Consider the following 15,060-nt stretch of genomic DNA (forward strand, 5'->3'; position numbering starts at 1 on the left):
GTCACCTTCCTATCCCTCCCCTTGGCTCGGTCCCGGGATCCTAAACTGTAAAGCGCTCTGAGACGCCGTCCGGCGTGGAGGGCGCTATATAAATCCAAGTTGTTGTTGCTTCGCCTTCAAGACCCATCTCAAGACCCTCCTCTTCAACCGTGCCTTCGGTCACTCTCTTACCCCTACCTTCCCTGCCCTCCATCCCTCCTGATCCCAATCACCAGCTCGGGTGTGGATCCCTGACTGCCCAACGCCTTGGGACGATTTCCTGACATGTAAAGCGCTTTCAAATGTAATTTGTTGTTGTAACAGATTAGGAAAATACTTACATTTATTTCCTTTACACTTTACTATGAAAATGTAGAATTATAAAATTTAGAATTCAATGTATTTTGTGTTCATTCTGCTTATAAGTATTCGTCCAGACAATGTTTCTTGATAAAATTACTGCTGTAACCGTTCAACCGTATTTTTTAAAATTTCACTGAATTTCTTGCACTAATCAGAGTTGCTGTTTATTCAGTAGGACAATTACAATTTGAATTACAAATAACTGAAAATGTTATGTCCTGAAGACATTTGATGTCAGAAAACATTCTATGTTTAATTACATGGTGTGATTAAACATGAGGGTTTTATTTCAATGAGGCAGAGTACCTTTTAAGAAACTGTCCGACATACAGCAAGAAGAATTAACATTTTAAGGCTGTGCAGTTTCTAGAACAACCTGCTCATTTGTATCTAAGCAACAAGGGTAGCAACTATTGTGTCCATGGAAGACCTGATAATGGAGAAATCTGTTCAGTTTGTTGGGGGGGAAATGACTCATATGTGAGATCCTGGTTTTATAATTATGGAATTTGTGACATGTTGATAATGTTACTACATTAGCAATTACTGCATCAGTAATTATGCAAAATGATTGCTTGGTTTGGCGTGGTAACTTTTTGTTTTAGTCCATCCTTTGCAGTCATGACGAAACAGCTTTTTTTAATCTAATCATTGGATTATTGCAATATTTTGAAGTATTGATGTTTCTCAGGGGAAAAAATTCTGGTTAAATGCCCATCTCCCATTTTGCATAGAAATGCTTCTACGTAGATCCTGGTATGGGTAGCACTGATAGTTATGGGAGATAGAGTAAGAACGGCAGATATTTAGATGAAGTAGAGCTATCCAAGAAGAAATTTGGTCTCACAAGGTATCGGAAGCATGATTAAGAGTTTTGACCATGGAAAGGAATGATTGGAAGAGTGCTTTAGGACGTTACCCTGCATGAGGGGCGCTATATAAATGCAAGTTGCAGTGTTGTTATCGGGGTGTAAGATGACGATGTAAACTGATGGACCGTTTTGGTCAAGGATTATTCATAGAGTTTGAAACAACGCTGTGTTTTTGTTGGAGTCAATGGCCCACATGAATTGATTATTTTCTATTTGTATTTATCCATCTAGCTATCAACTTTAGATTTTTTTTAGAAAAAAAAATTATTCATTAATGATGCATCCTCAACTGCAACTCTTGTTGGGACGGGGTAGAACATTCTTTCACATCTTAATTGAAGCTTTTAAAATACATTAGGATCATGTTTTCTTCCTCATTTGTCAAATGAACATTAATTCAGTTCTGTGAATCAATGTTTGTAACTTAAGAGTTGGTAATTCACTTGATGATAATAATAATCCTTGCATTTGATATAGCGCTTTATCACGTCTTCAAGATGTTTCAAAGTGCTTCTGAATATACTGTGAAGTGAATTGACTGTATATTTTATGGTGAAACGCGGCAGCCAATTGGCTCAGCAGTCCCATAAACAGTCATGGATTGAGTGATCAAATTGTTATTTTTTTTAAAAAAATAATTTTTGAAGGTATTATTAACCGAAAAGGGATCCGCAAATCGAGTAACAACCGGGTGTCTACTTACTGCTAGATAAACAGGTGTGTGGAGTAAGTAAACTTGCTTAAGGTTTCATCCTGCCCAGGAATCAATCCCAGGTCCTCTCGCTTACGAAGTGGTTGCTATATACTAACCACTAAGCTACAGGGTGCCACAAATGGCTATTTTTGGTACATGCTGTGCTGCCACAAATTGCCCACAGATGCACACTATTCCCACTATGCTTGTCTATAAATGTCTATCGATTTAACCTGAGTCAGGCTATTGAACCTATTCTTCTGATCATTGTATTTGTTGAACGTTAAGAAATGTTAAGCATCATATTAGGATTGTTGCTCCTCACCAATTCAACAATGTTCTTCCTTGGTACAAGTGCTGATATGCTGCATCACACAATTGATTTTTATAAAAGTAAATAATGTTCCTTTAATAACTGAGGTGTGTTTTCTGCAGGTTCGATCTGTGGATGAGATGAACCATGACTTTCAAGCTCTTGCATTGGAAGGTCGGGGAATGGGGGAAGTAAGTTGGGTAAAATACATAATTCCTATAAACAAGGCTCAGTTAAAAGAAATTTGTTTTATTTTCATATACCTCTATTAACTTAGAGCTCAGACTCCTGTATAAATTTATTGAGATATGAACACAAACTATAAGTATACTTTTAAGTATTATACATAGCAAAGGTGAAGTAATGTGGGGGTGACCAGACCACCTGGAATCTTTTGTTTATGAGAGCCATTTAGTTTCCAATTCCTCACACTTGTATTTTAGTTTGTATTCTGTTGTGCAGAATTTTATCAAATGCCTTCTGAAAATTCATGTAGATAATTCTTGCACTTGATTTAATGTGTGTAACAATTAAATAGCTCAGAACACTTCATAGGGTATTGCTGTCAGTTTTATTGGCAAATGTGGCAGCCAATTTGGGTACTAAACAGTTGGGAAGCAAATGACCATTATATGTGGAAGGATGTTTGCCAGTACACTGGTAAAAACTCCCTAATCTTTTTATGGAATCTTTAATATTCATCTGAACATGCAAATGAGAACTTGGTTTAAGGTGTTATCTGAAGGGTGGTGCCTTATGATAATGCAGCACCCCTCCCCTCAGTACTGCACTGGACTGTCAGACGTGATTGCTAGTGGAAAGTTCGGACAGGCTGAACCCACAACCTTTTGACCCAGAGGACAGAATGCTACCTGCTGATGTATGCTGACACTTAGATGACTTCCATCAATCCTCTTCTGCCCTGCACTTCACTTGTTCTGTCAAATAAATGTGTTGGGTTAGTTAGATGTGACCTACCTTTTACAAACCCATGCTAACTCCTTGATCAGCTTAGACATATCCAGTTAACTCTGACCTTGATTATGGATTCTAGTAATGTTTTCACAAATTGTTATACTCTTCCGTATAGTTATTTGGATTGTTCTTTCCACTATTTTTAATAATATTTAGTTGCACAATGATAGATCATTGTTCACTTGCTGGTCAGGTTAAGCAAGAGTTAAATTATCAGATTTGAAATGTATGTCTAAATAAATTATAAAATGTATCTTGCTTCTGGCCTCAGTACAGTACAATGCCATTTAGACCTGTAGATTGGCTAAAGGTGATCTACAGCATTGTATTTTTTCATTTCTTACAGGATCACAGCTGAAGTAGACAAAATATTTTATAATTGGAGCACAGGAGCTCTTGCAGTTATACTTCAGCCATTTTTTTTCTTACACGCCAGGGTCCACAAATTCATAACTCCCATCTTCAATAAGCTCCAATGGCTCCCAGTACCCCAGTGAATTATCATTAAGATTTTTGCCCTTGGCTTCAAATCACCGCAGTATTATCTTTTCTAATCTAGACAATCTATTTGTTATGTTCTCCTGCCCATACCCTCCAACCTCCTGACTGATTTATTGCTCACTTCTCTGTTCCACCACTGGTGACTGAACCATCACTGTGTTTTTGTCCTCTGGAACACTCTTCCAAAATCGTTTAAACCCTTCCCACAATCAAACCCTCTTTAAAAACTTTTCTACTAGTCAACATTTTTAATCTCTCCTCAATATATTCAGCCTATATGTACCAGTGCAATTGTTTGTTGTTGCACTTAACATTTTGTATAAGGGCAAATGGTTCGCATGGAATGTGAGTGATGGATTGTTATGCTGCTTCTTGTGTGGATCATTCAAGCTTTCTTTCAAGCAGCAGATTAACAGCTCTTAAGCCAGTAATATTTAGACTATGTATTCGGTGGTTCACTGCACTGGGTTTGTCCTATGGCACCCAAAGGCAAATTCTCCAAACTTGATCTGTGTAGGCATTTGAGTTCAGATTTGTGTGACATCTTGTTGCAGTTGCCTTTGGCTTCATCCAGTTTTCCATCAGATGCGTAGAAATATTTCATTCTTTTCACTTGCGTTAGTGTGACCTGCTTGCTGTAATGTAATTGGAACAAAAGTAAGAATGTCAAACACCGGGAACACATTCAGAATTTAAGAACATGAAAGGAGAGGGTCAGGTAGAATAATTTTGCTTAAATAATTATAGACTTTAGAATAAATTAATGGGGAGGACATTGTAGTAAATAGTATAAGTGGATTCAAGAAGTAACTAGATGTTTTGCATAAGTCTTATTTTGTTATGACAGATACACATGCTGCATCTCAGAAGATGTTCATTCACTATACTGAAATTTCATACAATGGTATAAAAATTATAATCTCTTATTTGACCTGCTTTGATGGAGTGTACATGATGGCCATTATGATGGAGATTAAAGTAGTTTTATTCCATTGAACAAGCTAAGTACTGCATTGCCTGAAATTGTTGAGCAAGGGAGAGAAGAGAACTGACAAAACCAAGAAACTATAAATGAGTTATCTAGATCTAAAATCAGTGGGGTGCTATAATAAAAAATAAGATTTAAAAATCCTACCTTCTAAGCTGCTGCCATTTTAGTGTTTCTTTGTCTTGATACTATTGCCTCCGGAAGTGAGCGCATGACCTTTAGCTAGAAGTGTTGGCTAACCTACTTTACTCTCTGTAAGTTAGCTGAAGCCCTTCAAACATGGATATCTTTCATGGTCATGATCACCCTTTTACCTTAATTGCATTCTTTGATTTAATATCTGGTGTTTATTACCGATGTCACAGATTCCTCTTGTGCACTGCATGCTTTACTCTTTTGATATTCTTTGCTCTCCCAGACTAAGTTGGTAAATTCATTAAGCTTGGGTAGAAATGCATGAACTGCAGACATTAGGAGCCAATTTATATTTCTCTGGACTTGTGAGTTATGAGAATTAATTCTGACTACTGGTGAATGCCAGAAAATGGCACTCTGGGTGAATTGATTTCTTTGTAGCTTGCACACTTTTGATGGAACAAACTAATTACAATATTAAATCTATTCGATTAGGAATCGCTATAACTGATTTTTGACACAGTTTTCTCTTTCATATTCTGGCTTGTTTTTTTATTTGGGATTTTACGTTTTACTTTTGTTAATTTTCTGACATAGATTATTTTTGAACTTCCAAATTTAAATATAAAACCTTATTTTCTACTTTTATTTTTATCCTATATACTGTAGTAAGTGAGAGCAATTTTCAAAAAAAACTAGCTTTTCAATTCATCAAAAGCACGAACACTTGAATTGATTTCATGATTAACTTCACAGTATCTCTTCATACAAACCAGTCCACAGTTTAAAAAAGCACAATGTTAATATAAATTGGTTGACCTTGTCCTTAAACTTGCTGATTTTCTATTAGAATCTTATTTGGAAGTGAAAGCTACCTCTTATTTCTGCATGACTGGAATTCCTAATGGTTCTTGGACGTTTGTGCTGTATGATTGTTTTCTTTCTAATTGATCCATAATATATTCTTGTCTGATATAAAATGTTATCAAGTGCAATTTTTTTAACATAAGTGTGTCTTACCTGTTTGAGTACCTTGGAGCTCCAAACATGTTAACAATATTATGAGTTTGATTGTTTTGTGTAGTTTCTTATAATCAGCTGGTATGTGTAAACACGGAACAGATGGCTGGTTTCACCCTGCAGGGGAAAGACACTTAGAGGAGAGTAGCTATTGGTCTGCTGTTTACAAAGTGAAGGCCTGCCAGCAGGTCACTCGACCTTTCAGTTGCAGGAGGTGTGTGTTTTGGGATGATGTCCAGCAAAGGAAAAGATTAAATGCCACTCGGGGTGAATTATAAGTGCTAATTGTACAGGTATCCAACATTACCCCTAATTGTTGGTAACGAGAGTATTACCTTGTATTATTTCTCATTGATTTGTGTGTCTGTTGATGTTTACTGTACCAATTCATATCATAAACAATTTCTGCCTCAAATTGTTAATATACTGATTTGTATGTTAGCTGAAATCAATCATTGAAAGCAGTCTCATATGCCATGCTGAACACATTTGCAACTAACAAACCTGCATGGTGTATACTTCTGAGCATGTAGCCATGGGAAATTTGAGATTTTTTTTGACTGCATGCTATTACCAGATTGGTTTTTGTCCATCAATATTTGCTATTTGTCTGATTTTAGTATTTTGAGTTCTATTTAGTGTAGTTGTCATTCTTTTATTTTTTTTTGTAGCTTTTGCCTGCAAAGAAATTCTGGGAATCTGATGATTCAGCTAAAGATGGACAAAAAGGGATATTCCTGGGAGATGAGTGGAGGGACAATGCATGGAGCGCATCTCGTAAGTGTTCCTAATAATATTGCTTCCTAATTGCTAATGTTTATATTTTGTGTGGAAAATATTTTTGTTAGTGGCAACCAACTTCAAGTTCACATCAAGCTTCAGTAATGTGAATTAATTTGCAATTTTGTTCAGTTCTGAAAATGGTCACTGATTACATTTCAGAGAACACAGGAATACTTGGCCAGAACCAGAGGGAATTATTGTTTGGAATAATATAATAATAATCCTTGCATTTGATATAGTGCTTTATCTCGTTGTTGAGGTGTCTCAAAAGCGCTTCACAAAATATACTATACAGTGAATTGTGTATATTTTGTAAGTGGAATTCTGCAGCCAATTTTGTACAGCAGTCGTGCATTGAGTGACCAAATTATTTTTTTGAAGGAATTGTTATCCCTAGAAAGCGATCGCCAATTGACTAACAACTAACAATTGACTAACCGGGTTCCTACTTACTGCTAGGTAAACAGTGGTTGGAGCAAGGAAATTTGCTTATAGTTTCACCCCACCTGGAAATCGAACCCAGGCCTCTCGCTTTGCGAGGCGAGTTCTCCAACCAATATGCTACAGGACTAACATATTCTGAATTTGTGCTTTGGGAATATTCAATATTGTGTGTTTCACAATAAGAATGTGAAAGGAACTTTTTCATGATTATTAATGTAATTGTATATTGAAATATCATTCAGTGTACCCAAGTGCTTTTAGCATTTTATTAGGATCTACCTTTGTGCTGTCCCATAATGTTATTTCCTAAAAGAAAACTATCTAATCTGTGTTTGAAGGAATCAACATTTCCTGCATCAACTGTCTCCCTCGGGAGCCTGTTCCACAGGTTTACTATTCCCTCACTGAAAGTGTTTCCGTAGATTCGTTTTGAATTTACCCCCCCCTTCAGTCGTGTCCTCAGGTTTCAACAAGTGAATTTTTAAATGTAGCCTTACACTGCCAATTATACTGTTAAACACCTGGATGCAGATGTAATCTGTTAAATTGGTGTTCTCTGTAGATTCCAGTTGTGTTGCAATTTCTGCACCCAAGTACTCTTGAAGTGCATTAATGCTATAAGCGTCATAAGAATGTGAGCAACTGATGGTGTTAAGTCTAAAACTTGATGACCTACTTGTTTGCAGTCCATCATAGTCTGTTCATTATTGTCAATGCTGATCAAATAATCGTTTATCTAGCTTGAAGAAGTATGATAATGGTGCAGCACAATACTAGCTGGTCAGCCTTTAACAGTACCTTGGATTTACTGTGTGTCTACTCAGCCAATGAAACCTTGGGGCGTGCTTGCTTGCCTTACCCTCCTCCCAAAGAAAATATTTAATCTTATCTTCTTGAGTCTAGCAACTGTATGGAAGACAATGTCAGAATGTTATTTTAAATTAAAAACCTCATAATGTTTTGCCACAAATGACCCTAAATCAGTGGTGGTCAACCTGTAAGTGGCCCGTGAGGCTGTCAAGAAGCAGCTTCCCGAACATTCTCACGAGTGTCGGTTAGTCTGAATTCAGGCGGTAGTGCGTTTTCTGTTTTTTTTGATTGGTTTGTGGCACAAGTACAGAAATGTTCAATTAAGAGAATTTATTTTTTGGCTGACCATAAAGGTTGACCACTACTGCACTAAATATTCGTGTGTTAATTTCACATGCTTTTTATAAGCAAGTAGTTTCTTTGACACAAAGTAGACCCTTTTAATATAAGTTCCTATAGATATTAAGCCCTTGCTTACATTTATTGTGTTACACAGACTCTGTGTCACAGCCCATCATGGTTCAGAGAAGACCTGGTCAAGGTTTCCATGGCAACAATGAAGTTGGCTCGGTTCTGTCTCCTCGATCTGAAAGTGGTGGACTGGGAGTAAGCATGGTGGAATATGTTTTAAGATCTTCACCCGGAGATAAGCTGGATACTCGTTTTCGAAAAGGACCATTTGTGAGTATCTGATCTACAATTAATTTGATTTCTGTGATATTATTTATCATTGAGGAAAAATTCATATTATCAACCTTAGTAAATCTATACTTGATCTGCACATAGTTTTATTCAATTTTGACAAACAGTAAAAGCTTTCATTTAGTGTAGCACATGGGAACTGAACTCAGGCAACAATATAATTAGTAGATTAACTAGAACTGATGTTTTTTCATTGTGTAAGTGCACACATATTGAAATATGTGAGTATTTGCTGCTAAATACTGTATGCATTCCTTATTGAGGTTACTGCCCAAGTACCTATAATGCTCATTGGTATTAACCTTAAAATCAGCCTTCCACTACGATTTATACTTTGAATATTCTATGTTTTTATCTAAACAAAGAATCCTGATGATATCAGAAATTGATTTGGTGATGGTGTAAAACATTTGAATTAATGTATGCAGTGAAAGGCAACATGAATGCTTTATCGTTAGGATAGTGATTGCAGCTGATCTAAATAGATACTTCACAATTAAGGGTCTTAAGGGGTATGGAGAAATGACAGGAAAATGGGACTGTGCAATAATTTGATGGAGCTGAATGGATTCAAGGGCTTCTTTCTGTTTCTATCATTTTGTAGTCAGGGTGGATAACTCTACCACCAAGGTATTTATGAAAATGATGTTAGTTCTTTATAGTGCGATTTTTTTTAAACTTCCTGTTTAATGAAACTCTGGTCATGTATGAGAGCAGCCATGTCTAAATTGAATGAAAAACGAATAATCAAAATATCAGTAACACCAATAGTAACCAATTTAATTCATGTATAAAGAAAATATAAAAAACACAAACACTGTAGAGAACCCTGCTTATCCTCATTGAGACTCAGATGTGTCAGTAAATGTGGGCTAAGTTGTCCGTGCACACAGTGTAATGAGATTCACAATTTTCTCTAAAGTTATGTGAGGACAACTGAAAGGGATAAGTTTGGTACACGCGTAGAGAGAAGCACAAACCCACCCTTCCCCACACAAAAACAAACACACACACGAGTATACACACACACATGCAGATATGATAGCTGCACTGTTTTCACATCCACAATGACGCTGACCGCAATGATTGAGGATAGTGATTTTCTACTGTAAAAGTTTGTGTTGGAAACTGCTGTTGCTTTACAATAAGTAAAGAGTTTAACTTTGACACTCTGTTATAATATATTTGTATTAGTATTTTGTACTTGACAAATTCTGATTAGCCATTTCCTTTTGAAATTTCTTTATATTCATATTTAGTGAGTATGTAAACTTCAAAAAAAATTCAGTTTCTGACACGATCTTGCTCATTTTTTAAAAAAAGTCACTTTAAATACCAATCTGGAGTGAGCTTAATTTTATGCTGTGGCACATATTCCAGGGTACTGCAAAACTGGTTCAAATCAAAGTGATTCTGTGGTAACCTTCAAGTGCTGTTGCTGTGGGTTCTATGCATTTTGGAATTCACAGCACCAATAGCAACACGGAAATAGTTCTGCATCCTTAATCTACTCTTCTCTCCTCCTTTCCCCCCCACTCCCCTCCTCACACCCATTCTGCTCGCTCCTTCTTGGATATCCTGTATATGATGTTCGTAACTCACCAGCGGCTAAAATGCACCAGAAAGGCGGTGCTCAGTTCTGTTTCATACTTCCACCCACACTTTACTGTTCTGCCTCTTTGTACTGCATGCCAGTTGGATTTTTCCTATTATTACTCGTGATATTAGCAATACTACAGAAATATGTATTCTAAGCGTGCACCAGTCTTTTATACATTTGTTTCAGTTCTGAGAAGACCTGTTTTTCTGAGTCTGATTGACCTATGCTGCCAATCCAGGTTCTGTTTCCCAGATCAGTGGAGAGGGTGTTTTCAGTATTAACATGGACTGGTGTGCACCATATGAGACTTGAATCTGATGGACAATATTTTTATCTTGAAATGCTGGATGATTTTTAAAAAATTTAACTAGTACAAAAGAAGACCATTCAAAAGGCTACTGCTAATCGTTGTGTACCTACAGATGCTATATTACTTGACAAATTGCATGTTTATAATAATAATTCTTATATTTGGTATAGCACCTTTCAAGTCAGGAGGATGTCCCAAAGCTCTTCACGGGGTGCACTGTAATGTACAGTGACTCTGTATGGTACAGGGTAATATGATGGCTAGTTTGTGCACAGTAATGGTCCTACAAACTGCATGAAGTGAATGGCCAATTTGATTTGTGGGATTGTTGGCCAGGGCACCAGGGGAACTTCCCTTCTCTTATTGAGTATTGCCATGGGATCTTAAACATCCACCTGAACAGATAGGACCTCAGTTTAACATCTCATCAGAAGTACAGCAGCTCCAACAATGTGCACACCCCCAGCTCTGCATTGGGGTGTCATCTTAGACTATGAATTCCAAGTCTAGATGTGGGGCTTGAATCTGCAATCTTCTGACTCAGAGGTGAAAGTGGTACCAACTCAGCCAGGTTAATGCAAAATAATCCACTGCAAATAAACTTGCATTCAGTTCATGTGCTGTATAAATGTGAATTTTATTGATGTTTTTTTTGTTACTATTGCAGTTACTATTGTAAATGGGAACACTGTTTTAGTGCCCTTCAATATGTATTATTTGCAGCCTCATTTATGGCATGGGTCTGCTGTGGACCCACACTAGACTGAAGCAAGGTTTCCTGGCTTCTGGTGCTGACTAGCTGGCTACTCAGGTCAACACTTGTATACTAAGTGCAGAAAGTATTGCCAACAACATTTTGTGTGCTGTTTATCGTCAGGAAGTGCTGCTAACGTCTTTTGCTGCAGACTGAAAATGGACAGAAAGGGAGCTAACATCATTTTGTCCAAGAAATTATGTTAGTGTTGCTTCCTGTAAATGCACAACACTAAAAGTGACATCAGTGACGACATGATCCAGAATTCTGCTTTCTTTGCCTCACTTATTAATAATGTCGCTGAGACATTGGATCCAGCTGAAGATACTACATTTCCTTGTATTTTTTAAAATTGCCTGAAGGTTTTGATCCAGTCACGGAACCTTTGTCTAGTGTTAATAATCTTACTGTTTACTTAGATTATTTTTAAGGGATAACTATTTTAGACTAAATTATCAATATTTTAATGCCTCAAATATAATCCTTTGCGAAGATTAATTCTGTAATATCAGTTGAGAGTTGTATTGTAAATAACACAAACAGATTACCTTCCTTATGTAGCTCCATTGCGCGCAACATTTTTCTTTGAAAAAAAATAAGGCTGTAAACGTTTGTGTATCTGACTCCACTAAAACTAATTTTGAAGACATCTCTTAGACTGCATTTTAATTCCTTGTTTGCTTAATTCAGAAACTGGTAATTTGGTGTGTATCCAGATTGCATCATCTGATAACAAATCAGTCATTTAGCATGTGATTTGTTTTGTGGATATAGTGAAAATAATAAATTAATATGGGGGCATAAGGGGAGTTACTCATTAATATGGGGGCATAAGGGGAATTACTATTTTCAGAAATAGAATTGTTTTTTAGCGAAAATTTCTACATAATTTTTTTAGAAATTAATGAATGTTTTCGATGGGGTAAATAGACGTTATTTTACACCGATCAAAGAGTTGGAAACTAGGGTGAAAATTGTATGATTATCACAAGAAGGAAAAAGGGGGAATGTTCTCCCTCTGCTTCAAACATTGTATATTGTTTTTAATAATTCATATATAGAACCTACAAGAAGGAATATCTCTAAATATTTGACAGCAATTGCCTGTGAAATGCTTTATTGTGCACCAGTAACACCTGTTGAGAAAGTATGTTGTAGTTAAGGACTTTTAAATTTGAGCTTTTCATGAGTTTTTTTTATGAGCCGGAGCAGGATACTGAGCAGGGATGATGTGAAAGGTGATGGTCAGAGTTAGGTTTTCAGAATGCTTTTAAAGTTAGAAAGAGACCAAAGGTAAGGCATAGTGAATCAGCTGAAGGCTCAGCCACCAATGGGCACCACAGATTACACAGAGGTCTGAGTTAGCCAAGTAGAAGGGGTGGGCAAGAGAGTGAATCTGAAGAAGATCACAGAAGTAAGGAAGACTGCTGTTGTGTAACAATTTGTAGGCAAATATGAGGATTTTGAATTGATCAGATGGGTAACATGGTGCCTGGCGAGGATGAGGGTTATGGACAGCCAAAATTTAGTGCTTGTAAGGATGTGAATAGTGGAATATTGGATGAACTGGGCTTGTTCAAATAGTGCAGATGAGGAGGGCATTTGGGAAATCCAACACCACAAATTACATTTGTATAGCATCTTTCATGTCGGCAGGACGTCCAAGGTGCTGGATGATCAGGGAACTGCACCCAAGCAGGTGGTTGGGATCAGTAGGGGTGGAGGGTAGGGGTAGGAGGGTGACTGAAGCCACAGTCGAAGAGGAGAATCTTGAGAGGAATTATGAAGGAGGCAAAGGAAGGGGCAAGGAGTAGTGACTGTGGGATGGAGTTCCAGAGGGTGGGGGCAGAGAGGCTGAAGGCCCACCCACGAATGTTGGGAAGGAGGGGGAAGTGAAGCAGGACGGAGCCTGCTGAACATAGGGAGCAGACAGGTTGGTAGGAGGTCACAGAGGTAGGGAGGAGCAAGACCGTTGAGGGATTTGACAGAACCAGGATCTTGAACTGTATCCTCTGAGTGATGGGGAGCAGTGGAGTCGGGCGCTGATGGAGTCGTGGCGCCTGGTGGTGTGGTAGAGGGCACTGGCTGCAGAGTTCTCGATGATCTGCAGCTTGTGGAGGGGGAGTTGGGGAGGCCCACAAAGCAGGGAGTTTGCAGAGTTGAGCCTGGATGTGATGAACAGGTGGAAGAGGATGTGGTGAGACACAGTGGTGAGGCCGGGCAATCTTGTGGAACGGGTCATGGCACGGATGTGCAGGATGATAATAGTTTGGCGATAACAAAGGCGTGGGTTTTGACAACATAACAATTTTGTGGGGGTGAAATTAATCTTTTTAGTTATTTTGGTATAATAGTAACTTGCATTTGCATACTGCCTTTCAAATAAAACTAAACTTTGTAGTGCTTTAAAAAATATGTAATTGATTTCAAATTAAGTCAGTGTTTAGAAAAATGTAGCAACTAATCTCAACTAGTGACATGAGCAGTCAATTCATTTTAAAGTAATGGGTACGGTTGGCTATAGAAGGGATTATAAAACAGGTTAAACCTGAAGAAACATTATACTTTTCTTAATAATAAAAATCCTTGCATTTGATATAGCGTCTTATCGCGTCTCAAAGTCTCCACAAAATATACTGTAAACTGTATGAGCTGTAGATTGCCATTTAAAATAAAAATGGCAAAGCAAACCTTTTAAATCCATCTGGATGATGAGACAGATGGAACCTAAGTTAATAACAGATTTAAAGAATGGGATAGTCATTTGTAAATAAAAGGATTTATATGTAATATCAATACTATGTAAGCAAATTGGCAGCTAATCTTCACCAGCAACATTCCATAAAAGGCAAGTCAATTTAAAATTGAGGAAGGAAACCATATGAACAAAAAATTAAAAAAATAATAACACTAGGGAAAAATAAAAAAGAAGGCAGAGAGGTGGGGAGTTCGGAGCTGTTTTTTTTTTAAAAAAAGTATCTGACAGGCTTTTGGGATTTTTTAATTAAATATAAATTGTGATATTAGCTGAGATTTACCTTTTTATATCAAATCTCCCCGCACCTTGATTTGATCCTGTTTGTTGACCACAAAATGCTCCCATTAAAAAATACCTAGTTTTTTATACAAATTAAAAACTGCCTTCAATTATTATTAATTAATGATCCATATATAAAAGGGTAGTTTTTTCAATTATTCACTATAGAAATGTGGCACTGGTTTGATTGCTTCTGCATTGGCAGAACGGCTTGGTCTGAATTAGGATGCAAAACATTGCCTTTTATCCAAAATTTCCTATGTAGCACATATGGAAGCTTGCACGTCAAACATTCTGTTACCAGGAGTATCCGTGCTATGTGGAAATTCAACACCTTTTATTTGTGTAGTATGCCTGCTTTAGTGGCTTTCTTTCATCAGGGTGCTGGAGACACTGAGGCTGAAGGGAATGAGAAGGCTGATCACAAAGGCAAGTCATCGCCTTATGAGGAGGACAAAAACCGAGATCTAAAGCAGGGAGATGATGATGTTTCCAAAACTAATGGGCTGGTTTTGCAGAATGGCATAGATGCAGACTGTAAGGACTTCAAGTAAGTATGCTGGTGTTTCTACATTATTTGAGGGAATTTAACATTCCAGTTTGTTTCCCCAAATGAAGCATGGGCATGCATCTACTCATAGACCTTTGGCAGTGCCAGTCTCGATGGACTTCCAGGGTCTTTTCCTTCCAACCAATTTGCTAGTAGAGGGAACAGGACAATGTTGTCATGACAATCCAGTCATTAAATCTGCAGGGTTTATATGGAACCCTTTTTTAGGT

At 37.4% G+C, this 15,060-nt stretch overlaps 1 protein-coding gene across 1 annotated transcript in view; it reads left to right on the forward strand.

Moving 5' to 3' along the window:
- Nucleotides 1-15,060, forward strand: part of LOC103187477 (pumilio homolog 2) — a 57,091-nt gene that overhangs the window by 10,015 nt on the left and 32,016 nt on the right. The window contains 4 exon segments of the mRNA XM_007906991.2: nt 2,344-2,412; nt 6,512-6,617; nt 8,374-8,558; nt 14,661-14,830. Of these exon segments, the coding sequence (XP_007905182.2) occupies nt 2,344-2,412; nt 6,512-6,617; nt 8,374-8,558; nt 14,661-14,830 (530 nt within the window).

Source organism: Callorhinchus milii, unplaced genomic scaffold (assembly GCF_018977255.1).
Source record: "Callorhinchus milii isolate IMCB2004 unplaced genomic scaffold, IMCB_Cmil_1.0 Scaffold3, whole genome shotgun sequence".
Lineage (NCBI taxonomy): Eukaryota > Metazoa > Chordata > Chondrichthyes > Chimaeriformes > Callorhinchidae > Callorhinchus > Callorhinchus milii.